At 35.8% G+C, this 17041-nt stretch overlaps 1 protein-coding gene across 1 annotated transcript in view; it reads right to left on the bottom strand.

Annotated features, from left to right (window-relative positions):
* LOC139738231 (sprouty-related, EVH1 domain-containing protein 2-like) overlaps nt 1-15506 on the bottom strand; it is a 32965-nt gene extending 17459 nt beyond the window's left edge. Inside the window, 3 exon segments of the mRNA XM_071648887.1 lie at nt 2887-3058; nt 8466-8631; nt 15380-15506. Coding sequence (XP_071504988.1) covers nt 2887-3058; nt 8466-8631; nt 15380-15459 — 418 coding nt within the window. The 5' untranslated portion in view covers nt 15460-15506.
* Nucleotides 15507-17041: the final 1535 nt, after the last annotated feature.

Here is a 17041-nt window from a genome sequence, read left to right as displayed (position 1 = left end):
CTGATTCTTTGCAAGCGTACAATATTTTTAATCCAATAAATTGAACATTTCTTCATTTTTTCATGGGGCCATGCATTTATCCCTCAGGAAGTGCAACTATTCATTGATCTAAACAGTTTGAACAACTTCAAAAAAAAAAAATAAACATAATCCATTTCAGGACACAAATTCTTCTCTTTGATGGTTATGAAGGCAGTAGGTTTTTTATGAAAAGGGCAGGGCAGTGTCAGTGGTACGACATTGCCATTGCAGGCTTGGCTATGCAGCTTAATGACATGATCTATTGGTCAGGACGGTGCAGAGAAACACAGGAAATGCTTTGGGAAGAGGACGACGGTACGCCTCAGCCTGGCCTCACAGTAGGAAGTGACAATTGGCAGGGGGAAAGTTAATCCCCAAATGACTAGCTGACATCATTGAACAGTGCCCCATACGAAACAACACTACATGTAATACGTACATTAGTTCCCTTCAGCTGCACATATTCTGTTTGCCTCAATGAAGAGTATTTCTTGACATTAGCCCATTTCACTATCAGCTTTTATATTAAAACAGCATGAACCCCCCCCCCCAAAAAAAAAAAAAAAAAATGGCATAAAAACATTGACCGCACAGAAAAAGCATTTAGAAAAAAAAACACAATATTTTCCAGAAAAAAATGCCTTATTTTTTTTTTAATGCAGTATTTTTAAAAAAATCAGACTTTGCCATCAAACCAAGTCAAGCATTTCACCAAGAGTCTCAAGAAAACTGTGATCGAGTGGCATCATATAAATGCGTACTCCAAAAATTAAATGAACACAAGAAATAAATCACAGTTTGGTTGATATCTGTTTGCTTGTACTGCATACAATGTATATACACTCCCTCTTCCATCATTCAAAACAATTAATGCATACCGGTAGCTACACTGCTGCTCAGGACACTACACTGTAACCATAATCGCTTACCATGGTATTGGTAATGAAGATTGAAAGTGAACATATTTTTCTGGTATCATAATTAAATGAACACAGACATGCATTGGATTCTTTGAGTTGCTGTAATGAAAATGTCCATCTTATTCTTTGAAAAACCACCCAGACAAATGTACAGGAAAATTTTGCATTGAAAATATTCTGCCAGGTCTCCATTGTGGTGTATTATCAAAAAGTCCTCTGGGCAAAAAGAAGACATTGATCTGGGCTATTGTACACGTACGTAACTGTACAAATCAACTTGTATCATAAAACACACATTCTACGAATAATACTTGTTCATTTAAGTTTGAAACGTCAATAACACAGATATATATTCTGCATCATTTATGGCATATTTTTTACATTACGACTACGGCATTCAAGTTTGTACCTATATTACGCCCATCTTTTCAATACCATGTGTTTGGCACCCTATCAATTGTAAGATACAATGTAAGTGGGTCTCCAAATTGATATGGCCTTATTGATCCTTGGTACAGTGATGCTATAAACAAATTCAAGAATGGAAAATCACCATTTTTGCCAAAGGTGCCATGACGTTCTGCTTGTACAATTTCAGTAGAAGCTACGCTTAGCATTGCATAACTCTTGGCAAGCAGGGCATACAGTGTACATTCGTAGATGAGCCCACGCTAATTTGATTAACATCATCGCTATTTTCATTTCTAGCCACATGACATGTTCATTTTACTGTCTAGTCATATACTGTCTGATTAGCCAGTCATATTTCCACTACCTTTATCAGCCATTGGTTAGTAGGCTGTATACTATAGAATTCAATCCCTGCACCGACACACCCACTCCAAAAAATTCTTTGAGAATAGACTGGTTCCATAACAAATTTGAATAATTGGACTTCTCTGGCCTCAATGCCCTTTCAAAGTTATGTCAAGTATTTGTTTTCACAAACAACTACATTCCTATAGAGCAGGCAAAAAACACAGATTGCATGCATAAACTATTGCTATGGAAGACATGTAGGGGCACTTAAATGATATTACAGTTGTCTGGGGTTCCTCTATCAGAGGGGAAAAAAAAAAAAGAGAAAATGCATCTCAGAACCATTAACATTGCGAAAAACTGACCACTGTACATGTTGGTGCAAATTTGCATTTGGAAACTTTGCAATTGAGAGGGAATACATGTATGTGGCAATACACTGTGACTTCTGCTATTCTTCATCACAGGTACAAGTAAATGTAACTATCTATATTCATGGAGCTTCTCTATCATAGACATTCCCTGATGTTTGTCTCACAGACAAGCTTCCTGTGTTATTTTGCAAGTGTCTGACCTCAGTTCAATGGCAGGACGGACTTGCGCTAATCACTGACTACACTATGGCTTTTTCCTGGGACAATTGAGTAATTTGGTGCACACAGAAGAATTAGCATGATTAATGCCATTCTGCGGACTGTACGGAGCTGCAAAATGAGTAGCATCCTTCTCTGCGATAGAAGGCATTAATTGACACTTCCTTCCAGGCAGATTAGGTCAGAGGATGTGTAAGAGCTTGACATGTTTGCTGCACAGACAATCCCCACCAGAAGCTCCTTGAAACATTAAAATCCCCATTTTTACACAGGTCCCTTTAGTGCACAGAAGTCAGAGAGTATACATGTACTATAGGCCAAAATATAACTCTGAAAACTGCCACTGGTTTGACTAGTCTATAGAATACAGCACAAAAAGGTATTAGGGAGATGCAAAATGGCATTATTCAAGCAACACTTACAAATGTAGGCAGTGCACAAAGTGCACAACTCAGACTTGCAAATATCATCTTTATCATGTGATCAAATGGGCTATTTGCAGATGCCTACATGTACACACACAAACACATGACTGACATGCAATGGTAACGATATCACTTTTCTTTTAATTTTACAAAGTTCTTGCTTCTTACCTTCTTGTAATTCTGAAACTGCTCTTGAAAATCCTTTTTCGAAAGCCCTTGCATCTGCAGGGCCGTAGAAGGTCAGACCACACTTTTTCTCATCTGGGGTTCTCCAATGATGGAAGAGATGACTACCTTTATAATATTGGACACCTTTCCTAAGATTGAATTCTAGCACCCTCTGTATGCCACAAAACAAAACAAAGAAAGAATCACAAATTAATCATGTATGCATGATAAGCATAGTACATGTACAAGATACCAAGAGTACATGTAAAGGGGGGGGGGGGGAGGAACGATTACACATTGTCTTAAAACCACCTTATATCACTGCATAATATGTTTAAAGAGATGATAATCACAGTTATACATGTATTAGACACTTTACAGAGCATAGCAGGAGTAAAAAACAAAGTACATAAGTTTGTATACTTAACCGACAATGTACATCAAGTGTATAGCCTAGTGCTAGACAGTAAATGTTCTACGGTATCACTTTTGCTGATAAAATGCCCATTTGTATTTTCTTCATTCTAATATCCTCCTTTTTCAGTACCGTACTTAGTATTTTTGTGTACAAAATGCAGAGAAGCAAGCAACACAAAAAATAAACTTATACAACAACAACAATAACATTTTGCACAGCTTTTGAAATAACACATATTTGTTAGTCACAAAAGTAAACTGTCAAATGCTAAAAAGTATGTTAATTGTGTAGCCATTTTTGTATGTTATTCACAAAAGTACAAATGAAATATCCAGCAACACACTTAATTCAATGACACTGAAAATGAAATATAATGTATGGCAAGAGGCTTGAGTTTTCAAAGAAAATCAAATCATGATTCTGTAAATGCAATGTACATGTACAGTGTACATACAGTAAGTGTACAATGTAACTCTTGTAGAAAGGACTACATGCAAAAAGATTACACTTGCATATACTTTTTTTAAGGGCAATGTACAAGTATACCCTGACATATGATAATTTTGTGATTACAACCCATTATGCAGAGTTCCAAGCATTCGTTTCCAATTCATAAAGCAAACAGACACCTACATGTACATTGTACTCACATCCCAATGATCACCCACATACGATGTAGTCTCTATAAGCCAGTTCACGGTTAGCAATGGTCTGAAATGACCTCTAAACTACACTTTTCAAAACATGGATTTTAATCTCTCGGTTTGAAGAGCTGTTGAAAAACACCAAGCAGACAGTGGTTATTTACATGTACTGTACAGCTGTCCAGTGTAAATGCTGCATGAACGGCTTTTTAAATTTGATTGAAAAGAATACACATTCACCTGTACTATGCTCCTACATTGTATCTCATACAGTTTTCATGAAGACATGTACATGCACTGTGTCCCATTTTTCAAATACATTGTACTTCAGTAACAAGTCAATTTCAACAGGTCTTCAGTGCCTAATATGCACATGCTCAGACTGTAGCTGGGAATGTAGCTCCTCACCACTGTCCCCAGAGCACTATGCACTTTCCAGTACATTCTATCATAAATGGACTTACAGAAACACAAACTTTACCACTCATCTGGATTAAGCACTTTCAGTAATGAAGATATCAGTTGAAAATCAGGAAATGCACACAACTACTGTAAAACGAGAAATTTTCGTGTGCATTTTAATTTCGCGAATTTCGCGAGCGCCAAAATTCGCGAAATTAAAATGCACGCGAAAGTTTTTGTCTACACTACATGCATTGAACGCCAGTGGCAATTCGCGAAAATTTCATGCCGCGAAAAAGGCTGTCAGCTCCAATTCGCGAAAATTTCATGCCGCGAATATTTCATGTTTTACAGTACTTTGCTTTAATAGTACTGGGGTACAATAACATATAAATGAAAAAAAATAATAATAATAAACAAGATACAGTGTATGTCATATCTCCTGAGATCCCCAGACTATGACTCAATTGCTGCAGGATAATCACTTAAAATCAAACAGATACGAATACTGTTGGATCAACAGAAGATAAAATTGTTACAATCATTATACAGTCACCGTCAAATCAAACTATACACACAAACATGTATAAAAGTGCACATTTGTTCACATGCATGCGTGCACGCACAGAGATTCATTATCGTATTACTCCTCCTGAGACCTACACTACACTCTCCTCCCCAAGCAACAACAGAGGACAACTTGGTTTTACAAATTAATATACAGGGTCTAGTACTCAGTATTCATACAGTTTGTAGCATCTCCTAAAGAACCATTATTCCTGTAAGCATTTATGTGTGTTTATAGGTGTGTGTGTGTACATACATGTTGGTGTGCATGTGCGCATGATGGTAGAGCTAATGAGCTATGTACTCCATACATGCTATGCACAAACATACACGCTGTGCACACAAAAACACATCACTAAAACTACTTCCTACTTTCTTTCAAGTACAATGATACAATGATACAATGATACAACAGTCTCCTACTCATCATTCTTCAAAAGAAAAAAGAAATGTACACACAAATATCGTACAGTGTATCAACAATGCATAGAAAACTTAAATCATACACATAAACTGTAGGCCTGTATACACATACAATGTACATGTAAATGATAATATAGTGAAGTCATGCGAGAAGACAGCTCCTGTAGCCCCTCCCCATGATTCATGTGGGGAGAGGGGGGGGGGGGACAAAAAACAAGTCTGCAATCTTTTTTTTTGTTGTTGCAGAATCCAGAATTATAAAAATTGCAAATAATGACTAAAAATTTGTAAAATGAACATTGCAAAAAGAAACAGGCATTTGTATACAGTGTGTATTAGTATAATTCAAAAGTGTGTTGACAAATAAGTGCCAAGACTTACTGCACCACTAGGAAATACTCTAAAAATCTCTCTTGGGAAAACTTGATAAATCAAAAATTGAAACAATACTTGAAATGTCTACAATGACCTCTGAAGCAGTCTTTCAAAGCATGAATTAATCTTTTTATTAGAAGAGCAATTAAAAACAGCTACAAGTACAGTTGTAGGCAGAAACTGGGTGAAAAGAATGCACATTCACCTGCACATTTTGTACATGTACAGTATAAACTACATACACATATATACATGTATGAATATTATAATTAACCTAGTTGCTGTGAAGAATTATCCAATTTTCAAAATATCTCAGTTACAAGTCAATTTCAAGAGGTCTGCAGTGAACTTTACCTGCATACAGTAATGCTCAGATTGTGCATGTACCCATGAAATTAATCACTTCATTCTCACTTCCAACCCCTGTAGTGATTGCATTATTTGAAAACCCTGCCAATTGAACTTGTCCATGGTCTTGAAAATCAAACATCTGTAAACATGCTATTGATAAACATTTACATGTATGCAGAGTGCATTTAAGAATAATTTACAAGTTTTCGAGTCTTCCACATTTTGCAACTGAAGAAAAACAATAATTTTCCTGAGTGGTTTCAATGTTTGAGAACTCCTCAAACCAATATTGCCTGTCTATCCAGTGTATATTTCTTCATTCCCGCCTAAAATTAAGTAATAAGTATTTGGGAGTACAGTACGATATAAACGACTTTGAAATGTCTCTGTTTGAAAAATTAGGGGAAATGCAACATTATCCCTACGGATGTAGCAATATCATACTCTACATAACTGAAAAGGTTTTCATTGAAACACTGATTCAAGGGTTTTAGACTCAGAGATTCAATCCATGAACATTGTACATGTACTTATCATTGTAGCTCTCACTCACTCACACATACCATACAAACTGTACGTCTCTGCTTTATACATGCGTGTGAGCTGCGATCTGCTCTTCATAAATAACCTCCTTGCTTGGCTGTGAATAAACATCTTACACTGTAGTCAAGACTTCTACTTTGCTACTGCCATAACTTGGTCAAGGCTGGCAATATCACTGGCTGTACAGTATTACCACAAGTAACACCAAGCATGCCCATTATGTGTCGAAGCCTGTGAGCCACTGCAAGCACTGATTACCCACAAGGCTGTGCACTTAATCAGATATATCCCTAAGGCTTATTATGTGGTAATGGCCAATTCAATTACGACTACACTAGAATAGTTCCGTTGAATGCTAAGCATTTAAAGGTACAGTAGAGTTTTGTTGCACATGTGCCTTGATATAGATTCACAATCTCTAGAACCTCTAACCCTTTTCCTGCTGCATTGGCAACTGTGTGAAATATGTTATTTCAGGCAGTTTTGGCCAAAAGCCATTAGTAGAAATGTTACTATTTCTCTAAGCTACACATCATGCATCTCCTGCCACCTTCTAGGTCATGTCAACTAAATATTTTTTTGTTCTACAAAACAGATGAACATTCTCATTTTGGTGAGAGACATACACATGTACATGTAGATGTACCGTACAAAGATTCAAACCCATTATTTTGATCTTCCCACATCAGAATGTCCAACTTTCTTTACCAAGCCCAAAACTGTTAGAATTACACCATTGTAGTGGGCCAGAAAAATTCTTGCTTTGAAGGCATCAGCAGCATGCTTCAACCAAAACTGTTGTAGTTTGTGAGGTAAATGTCTTGGTCTTGATAGTCATTATGTGTTTAAAAGTGACCACACAATAAAAGTACTGCTGATGATTGGATGCCATTCATCAAATTTCCATATAGATATTCTACAAGCTTTCTATGTGATGTTGTTTGAACTATGATAATCAGACTTAAAAATGCTGATCCCTATTGATTCCATACTAGCTTGGTACATAATTAGCAGTAACTTAACCATGGCTGATATCACTTGAAAATTACAGGCAAGTCCCTTGCACAGTGCATGGTTCACATCATTCATGAAGAGTTTGCACAGCACTAAGACATTTGAAAGAGAGAAAGACACACACACACACACACACACACACACACACACATCCACATCCTGTAAATTTGATTAACTCCCTTAGATCAAAGTGCATTTCCTGCCTACAGCCATTAATAACCTACAAATAAACACAACTGGATGTACTTTATTTGTTCTTGCACTCAATGATAGACCTTTGATCCCTGTTTGTACACTGCATTTCTGTGCGGAAATGTAAACTGCTTGTGTAATTGACTGCTAAGTGATTTTGAGAGCATGTAGTGCAAGCAAATATCAGGGCAGTCTTAAAAACGACAATGACCCACATTGTGCTCATGTTCTAGAAATATAACATGTACATCCTCAACAGGAAGTTTTTGTCTGGGGAGAGAGAGAAATGTCATGAATCTACTTTCATTGCACAACTTTAACAATACAGAAGAGAATGTGGCAAAAAAAGAAGAGAGATGACAAGAAATACATTAAATGTCTTATCTTAAGGCAACAAGCAATGTTTTTATTATTAAAAATATATAAACATTCTCAATCACTAATTTTAAGAATATATGCCAATCCCCCCCCCCCCCCCCCCCCCCCCCCCCCCCCCCACCGAATGTTTCTTTCCTACACTTACAAATACGTGTAAATGTCTCTTTGGATCTTCACAAGAATAAAACTTCATTTTTATTTCAAAGCTTGAAGTACTGTACTTCAAAACTAACACTCAATGTTAACTGCATGATCTGTCCGCAAGAACTCACCGTCTTGTCTTCCATTGTTGTCCCCACAACAACATGTTCCACTCTTCCATCCTCCTTTGTAAGTTTGTATATTCCCACAATGGAGACCCCTCCACCGCCAACTGGCACCCACCCGCCATCTTCCCGCGTCATCACCTGAGCGCGGACTTTCGTCAGGCAGGAGTTTCTGCATGAACAAAACATTTGAAAAGTGTCACAACATGTCACATAGGAAAATGATTTCAGTTTTTAAAAACTGAATTTATTTTCTTTGGTTAATCAATACACACTGCATTTTTAGTAGCGTAGTCTGTTTCAATTACTTTTTTCAAACATTTGATGAAAAAAAAAAGTTCAAAGTATGACTGTCCTCTAAAGTGAGGAAGTATACCAGGTACATTTTGCCATTATAGTTGTCTGGGATGCATTCCCAACTTGATACAGTTGTAGAATGTACATTTCAACCTAATGTCCTACATGATATGCACACAAGTACACACTAGCATAATGCCAAAATCTAACTACAGAACATTGTTATTACACAACCTGTACTTTTGTATTGGTTCAATTACAAGAACACTAATATTACATCGTCTGTATTGTACAACGTATTTGTCATTACTGACAATTAAAACAAACAAGAGCTGCTTGAATTCATTGTAGACAATTCATTTCTGGGCAAATGGTTTTCAGGCCAGCCAACTAATGTCATTGCATTCATGCACTTGACTAGTAATTACATTTACATCATCAGAGTTATGATTGCTGCTACATTGTAATATAAATCATATCAATTATTATCATTGCCCATATCAATACTGTGAAATAAGCACAAATATCAGCACGCCAACAAAATTAGGAATTGTTAAAGGACAAGTTCACCTTCATAAACATAAGGATTGAGAGAATGTAGCAATATTAGTAGAACACATCATTGAAAGTTTGAGGAAAATCGGACAATCCGTTCAAAAGTTATGAATTTTTGAAGTTTTTGTGCAGTAACCGCTGGATGAGAAGACTACTGCAGTGTGTGAATAACTTAGATGTCACATGCGTACAACAATATAAGGAAAATATAAAGAGAATTTCACAAAATTTCATCTTATGAAAAAAGTTCACATTCCCCCGACTCGTTACCGACAAATGTTATGGGTAATATTATTCCCCCTGCCTTTAGAAAGAGCCAAGTCAAGTGCTCTTTTATTATGTGAAAAAAGTGAAAATATGTTGAATTTTCTTTATATTTTCTTTATACATTTTACTGTTGTACGCATATGACTCACAAGCTGTATAGTAGTCTCCTCATCCAGCGGTTCCAACACAAAAATTTTAAAAATTCATAACTTTTGCATCGATTGTCCAATTTTCCTCAAACTTTCACTGATGTGTTCTACTAACATATGTTGCATTCTCTCAATCCTTATGTTTATGAAGGTGAACTTGTCCTTTAATGATATTACCCACAGAGAAAGCTGAACCATGATACAATGTACATATTGTATATGATGCAATTACACTATTAATTAGAATGGGTACACCTTGGAGCTTGACCTATACTACTACTGTCTGTAAAAGAATACTATCCTGACAGTTCCCCAGTTGATTTCTATGGTCATCTCTTTAACTGTTAGCATACTGGGTAAGAACAACGCATTCTGAGCTCCATTTACTGGTGCGTTAGGTATTTTCCCCCTGTACTGTGCTTGCCAGAGGTAACAAGAGTTTCCTGTCAGGCAAATGTCACAATAATTGCAAACTTATTTCTAGTTTCAAAGTTTCAGCTGTGACTATACATACGCTGTGTATACTACTACTACTACTACTAATAATAATAATAATAATAATAATAATGATAATAATAATTAATAATAATAATAATAATATGCAACACTACATTTACGAGACTGTCCAAATGAAGCAGACACATGTATACTAAACAGATTATACATGTACAGCTGTTGTAGGCAATAGTATACAAATAATGACTGCTATGAGGGGCACAGTTAAAATTATGGGCCCAAGGTGATGTCAAAACCATAACTATGCCCGAAGCGAAGCTGAGGGCATAGTTATGGTTTTCACATCACCGAGGGCCTACATAATTTTAATTGTGCCCCGAATGTGAAGCTGTCATTATTTGTTTTATATACCGAAAATATAGATTCTTCTTATCTGATAAGCACTCGTAATCAACGCTGATCGACAGCGCAGTGGTCGTATCGTTGGTGCATACACGTGTACATATGAGCGTTCTATGTGTATGGGGTTGCGACTGTCTCCAAACCTATTTACAGGGCACAGTTGATTCTATGCCCCGGGCACAGTAAATCATGACGTCATTTTGATCAAAAATGGGGCACAGCTATTTTCATGACTCCACTTTTAACCAATCAGATGAGAGGAATCTATATATGAGGTACCGGTATATAACATTTAATAGGCTATTAAATGTACATCAGTCATTAATAAATCAATGTTACACACTGGCACTGGTCCGACTGTCCCTGACCAGTAAAAATCATTGTCGGACCAGTAACTTCTTCAGAAATGGACCAGTAAAAAATGGAAAAACTGGGTACTAGTTACTGGTCCAACAGACAGGTACAGCTATAGGACAAGTAGACAAATGGATTAGTGTGCAGCCCTAAATAAGTAATAATAACAATAATAATAATAATTCTAAGACATTACCTGAATTACTGTAGTATGCAGGCATGCAACTGTTCAATTTGCTTAAACATTAATTTGCTTTACATATTACACACATGTTTTACATGTGTGAAATTGTACAACTATATGCTAATGTACATGTAGTAGATCAGGCATGCATGAATAGCAAATTTTGGAGATGAAAAATCTATGCACCTGTACACATTCTTTTTTGTTGTTGTTGTTGTTGCAAAGATTCCACTCAGAAAATATTTCATGATTCGTGCCCTGTCTCATAGTACATAACACAGATTCACATGGTCATCCCATTGGATTATCATGTTGACACACATGAAAATAAAGCACAACCATGAAATTAATTTAATTAATTGGATTGTCATCACAGCGAGTATCTTCTTCTCCTTTTTCTTCTTCATAACCTGCTTGCTGGTAGGCTGTATACTCGTGCAGTTCATTAAGTGTGTGTCACTTCACTACAGTGGCATCTGCTTCACCAAAACCAGCAGGAAAACTTCTATGACACTACACACTCTGACCTGCTTATCAAATATCAATGTTCTGTCTCATTACCCAGCAAGCGCAAGGGTAGCAAGCACAATCAGTGAAGCAGTGCATCACTGAATCAGATGCTGATCAGATGCACATGTAGACATTTGAAGATGCTTCCATGTCATGCACACTGCTGTATAGGGAGTAATCACTTACCAGGAGTTCCACTATTATCACTCAAAATACACTCTCATATCATTCCACAAATGCCCCACAGTCGCAAACACTCTCATCCAATCCCTACAAATAAAAATTGCATACTTTAATACACACAAACACACATACACACACATTTTCAATTCCTCTGCATGAGCTGAAATATAATATCAGTATTAATCCTTTGCTTGAATACGGTGTAAGTAGTTACACTTGCAGAAGTTGAAAACAGGTCTCTGCAAAACAGACATCAATTCTTAAATACAAGAATTATGTTAACCATACAGGTGTTATACAAAGATGTCTCAAAAACTTCAGTTCAGTATTTCAACAATCCAAGCACTGCTAATGGAGGTGTTCAAAGTCACAGCATCAAACCTTCACATACACACAACAAAAAATATGTATACCTGTAGCTTGCACCACATCTAGTATGTACAGTTCTACACGCAAAAGGTGATCATAATTGTTAGTAGTGATATCTAAAATACCTTTGATCTACAAGCATGATACCAAGAGTATCTACACAGTATGTAAACAGAGAGATACTGTACCCAAAGCCTCAATGTACAAAACTATACATCTTTTAGTGATTTTATTTATGCTGTTATGTTTAGCAATATTTTCTTTACCAATGCTCAAATTATGCATCTAAATCAAACAAAAAGTTAAAATATATTTGATTTACAAAAAGTAAACTATATCATTAATTGTTATTAGTGATTTAAAATCCGAAGACTCCACTGATGTGCACACAACTGTCTGCAACATTCAGTTCTAAACAATATTCACAGGTACCAAAACATTTTGTAAGACCATTGCAGCTTACACTAAGATAACCCAAACAAAACAGGTGATATTTCTGGTACATTACAACGCGTTTTAGCAGAAATATACACACATGTACGTACATTTATAAAATAACACACACTCATGAACATATCTATCAATCTAAAACAGTAAGCAGCATATGATGTAAATCATGGTGTACATTTTGCATATAAACAGAAATTTTTTCCATGACTATTTCAGAATCAGTTCCATTTGCTCTCAGATTCGTCATTATGACAGACTTGAATCTGGCTAAGTGTGACTGACATTTAATAATACAGATACCCTGCCCTCGATTTCCTTCACAAATTCACAGCATATGAACATGCAACCTGCAGTATAATCATGCATTACAGAGCTTACTCAACACCTACAATTCAACTTGTTTGTACAAATGTATGTACTGAAAATTTTAAAGTAAGAGTCATTTAGGACATTGCAAAGAGAGTAATCAAATGTTAGACAGAAGATAGAAACTTCTTTTTTTTGTCCATGACAGAAAAAATCACAGTACAATTGAAATGCAAATGTACAGTCAGTTCATACAGTGTATTTATCAACAACAAAACTTTACGGGCCAATTACTGCCATGATATTATACATGCCCTATCACAAGAATGGTAGGATGAAGCAAAATATTCAGAGGCTTCAGATTAAAAAAAAAAAAAAAAATCACACACAACAAAACAAAACTTTACAATATGTAGGCCTACAATTGTGTACAGTTTGTACATTGTATGGTCCAATGTGATCTGAAACTTCAGAGGTAAATTTCCGTTTGTTTGTTTGTTTTTTATATAACTACACCTGTTACTGGTATAGATTCTATTTGTAGTAAGGCATATTTGGTATGTTTTAATTCAAACAAAAAATCTGAAATTCAAAGAGTTACCACCTAGAAAAGTTTATTCAATAACTTCAAACAAAAGCATAAGATTCAGTTCACAGAAACGAGTAAATGCAGAATTAGAGGTCTATATGAGAATATCACCATTTCTCAGGAATTTTTGTTTGTATTTCATTCATGTACAATGTACATTGCATGCATTATTTCCTATTAATGTATCAATTTGTCAGTTTATTGGATTATTGTGATGATTATTTTTGCAACTACTCAAACTAACAAGAAACTAAAATAAACAACTAAAAATGACAGAATAAGAAAGTTGATTGTAGTCACTATCATGGAAAAGAGAATGCAATATGAAAAAATCAACAGCCTATAAATTATTACATTCAAAACGAGGTTAGGCCCACCAGCTGTTAAATACAGACATATACATGTACATATACAATGTAGAGGCCTACATGTACCATGTACAACTTGTGTATGTACAAGTACACACTGCAAGAAGAAAACAATATACTGAAATAGCCACAGGATAAAATGTAACGAACAATATTCCGTCTTAAATTTGGATCTAGACTGCATTATTGCTTCCTAGAAAATGTTAGCATAGTGTTGTAAAGGAATTGGGACAATTTCAATATCAAGGTCAACATTGTAATGGTATTTGTATGGCTATTCAAATGGTAATTCCACAGATTTGTCCATATGCTATTTTTCCCTTTACACAATATAATAATTTTTAAGGAAAGAAATACAATCTAGATATGGGGTGCAAATCAATATCAAGCAAAAAAAAAAAATATATATATATATATATATATATCTTTTGTTTTTAAGTGAATGGTTGACTCTGTTACAGACACAGGCACTATAGATGCTCCAGCTTCTTTCCAGGCCAGATATGCACTGTACCTTCAAACATTTATCATAAGCATTGTAATACCATGATGGTCTATAAAATTTTTATATTTCTTCTAGGCCTACAAAGTTTTATTTTTCACTAGGGCTCTAGCATCAAATAATTTTATTTTGATTGCATGAGCTGTTGATAAACAAAGTTTCAGGCCTGAATTTCATAAGCAAGGCATCCATAAGAATAATAAGAATGGGATAGGGATGTCAAGTTACTCAACTAGATCTAGAAATAGGCCTAACCGTTCAAGAAATTAGAACTAAAGAAATTTACAGTCTAAATTATAAATTGAGTCTTAGGATGAAAAGATCTAATTCAATTCTGGTTCTAACGTTAGACGGGAAGCCGGAGCGGAGGAGGTGTATACATCATGTAGATTTTAGGCCAATCATCTTCGTGATTACAGTAGCTCTTGATAGCTCTCCCAGAGTCCTAAACCAGGGCATCTCGACTAACGTTAGAGCTATAGAGGTACAAACGACTGACACAAGATCGAGGAGCTCTCCGAGAACGCACGTTGTGGTCGTTGATTAGACTGTGTTAAGAGTGATCCTGAGATATTCTATCTCATATCACTGGTCAGTATGACTATGTGCCACGGTAAGCCGGGCAGTGTTAAACGACTTCCGAAACTCGCGAAGCACATAGCAAAGACAAACAAAAGTCAGTACAGCTATTGGCATGCATCTGAACCCTATGCAAAATGACATATATGACAGTACTAATGTCAGATTAATTAGACAAGAGTAACATAATTGGTTTCAATCGATAATGGGGAAGATTTAGCGAAAAAGGCACTGACTGTGTCAACTGTCGTGTTATGGTCAGGCTGATCAAGTTTCACCCCACGCAGGGCCCCGAGTACAAGTAGGACCCTAAGCTAACCTACCAATACCTTCCACACGACATGACTTCGTTTGGGTCATTCTTTTATACAATTTCACAAAAATTCTATATAATACTTACTCGTCCAGTTGCGTCTCTCTCTCCTCCATCTTCCAATATTCCAGACACTTCGTTACCTCCTTGTAATATCCATTATTCATCCCATTTGAGGAGAAAAATTATAGAATGTGTACCCTCTTCGTGAACGACATAGCACCGACATATTCATTTATGAACGAGTGATTCAGAGGAAATGACTAGCTCTATCACCTCTACGATTACTCCGCGTAAAGCAAGAAGTGCGGGATCGGGAAAAGCTGTCTCTGATTTGAAACATTATATTATGGAAAAAAGATGTACACCATGATAAGTATTCATAGAGCAGCTTTTTATAAATGAAATCTCTCTGTCCTAAATGCTGTTCACGAAGCTATTTCCGACTGTTTTCTCGGTTTTCGCGGATTAATCTTTTTGTGTGTTACACTTCAATGTCAGCAGCGATTTCATATGCAAATTTTACTTCCTCTCTCTGGCCTTGTAGGTATCAGCTTTCCGATGTCAGCGGACACCTATATCCCCAACACATAGCGCTGTCACTTGCATTCATTCATTCATGAAAATGGTAGACAGACGGATGGCTGTAAGATTGTCGTGATCTCGCGATCTCGTTTGCGATTAATATTTGCATTATTGATTATCTCCGGAAGCGCGGTCGGAGTGAACTAAGTGAACAACGCAATGAGACTTCAAGTACTTGTTTTCTTTCGCATTTTTACTCACTGTACACAATTCAAAGAATATGAATATTATGTATCTGTCTATATCATGTATATATATATATCATACGTAAATTTATATACTTTATATAATGTATATATATATATAATATATATATATATACATATGTATATATATATATATATATATATATATATATATATATATATATGTTACATAGAGAGAGAGGAAAAAGATAAATGAATTAATTGATTAATTTATTCATTCATCCTTTTTTTGATTCACTGATTGATCGCCTCTCGGGGCTGGCGGATATATGTATGATATTTTTAGAAATCATAATTCTATGAATAATTAGCGATAATGATGTGCATATGTGATATAACCCAACATATGAACGTACATATTTTTACAAATACTTGCCCATATAGGCCTATATCGTGTGTGCATATGAAATGGACGCCTCATTCATGTATCATAGATTCATATCTCTGCCATTTGATACACATTCATTCCACAGAAACGTGATTTCCACCTATGTTTATTGACAGCCATGTGTAGCAGTGAATAGGTACTCCTATATTGATTTATGATACATATAAATACATGAATATATGTATCAAGTGTGTGAGTGTGTATGTGTGTGTGTGTGTGTGCTGTGCTACGTATGTATGTAAAATATATACGCATATTATATCATATGTGCAGACATAATTGTTGTTAGTGCAGAGACCATCGTCGCTCTCGAGCAGTTTTTGACTTAGTCTTTGAACTTGACACTTCGTTCGTTGTGCGCATGAAATGTTCAATTTCTGATTTGTTTCCAGTGTTTATATAGTATTCATTTTATGTACGAGGCCCTATAATCGTTATAAGGGATAAAGTAAAGATCGATACTCGGAGACAGAAACCATAGGGATATATACTAAGTAATTCTTTAGCATATATCTGTGTGATAGAAACTCACACTCTAACACATACACAAACACACACACGCACACACAC

Source organism: Diadema antillarum, unplaced genomic scaffold, assembly GCF_040938485.1.
Source record: "Diadema antillarum isolate AM-2024a unplaced genomic scaffold, OU_Dant_1.0 seq00000731_RagTag, whole genome shotgun sequence".
In the NCBI taxonomy this organism is placed as follows: domain Eukaryota; kingdom Metazoa; phylum Echinodermata; class Echinoidea; order Diadematoida; family Diadematidae; genus Diadema; species Diadema antillarum.
This window is presented reverse-complemented; position numbering and strand designations above follow the sequence as displayed.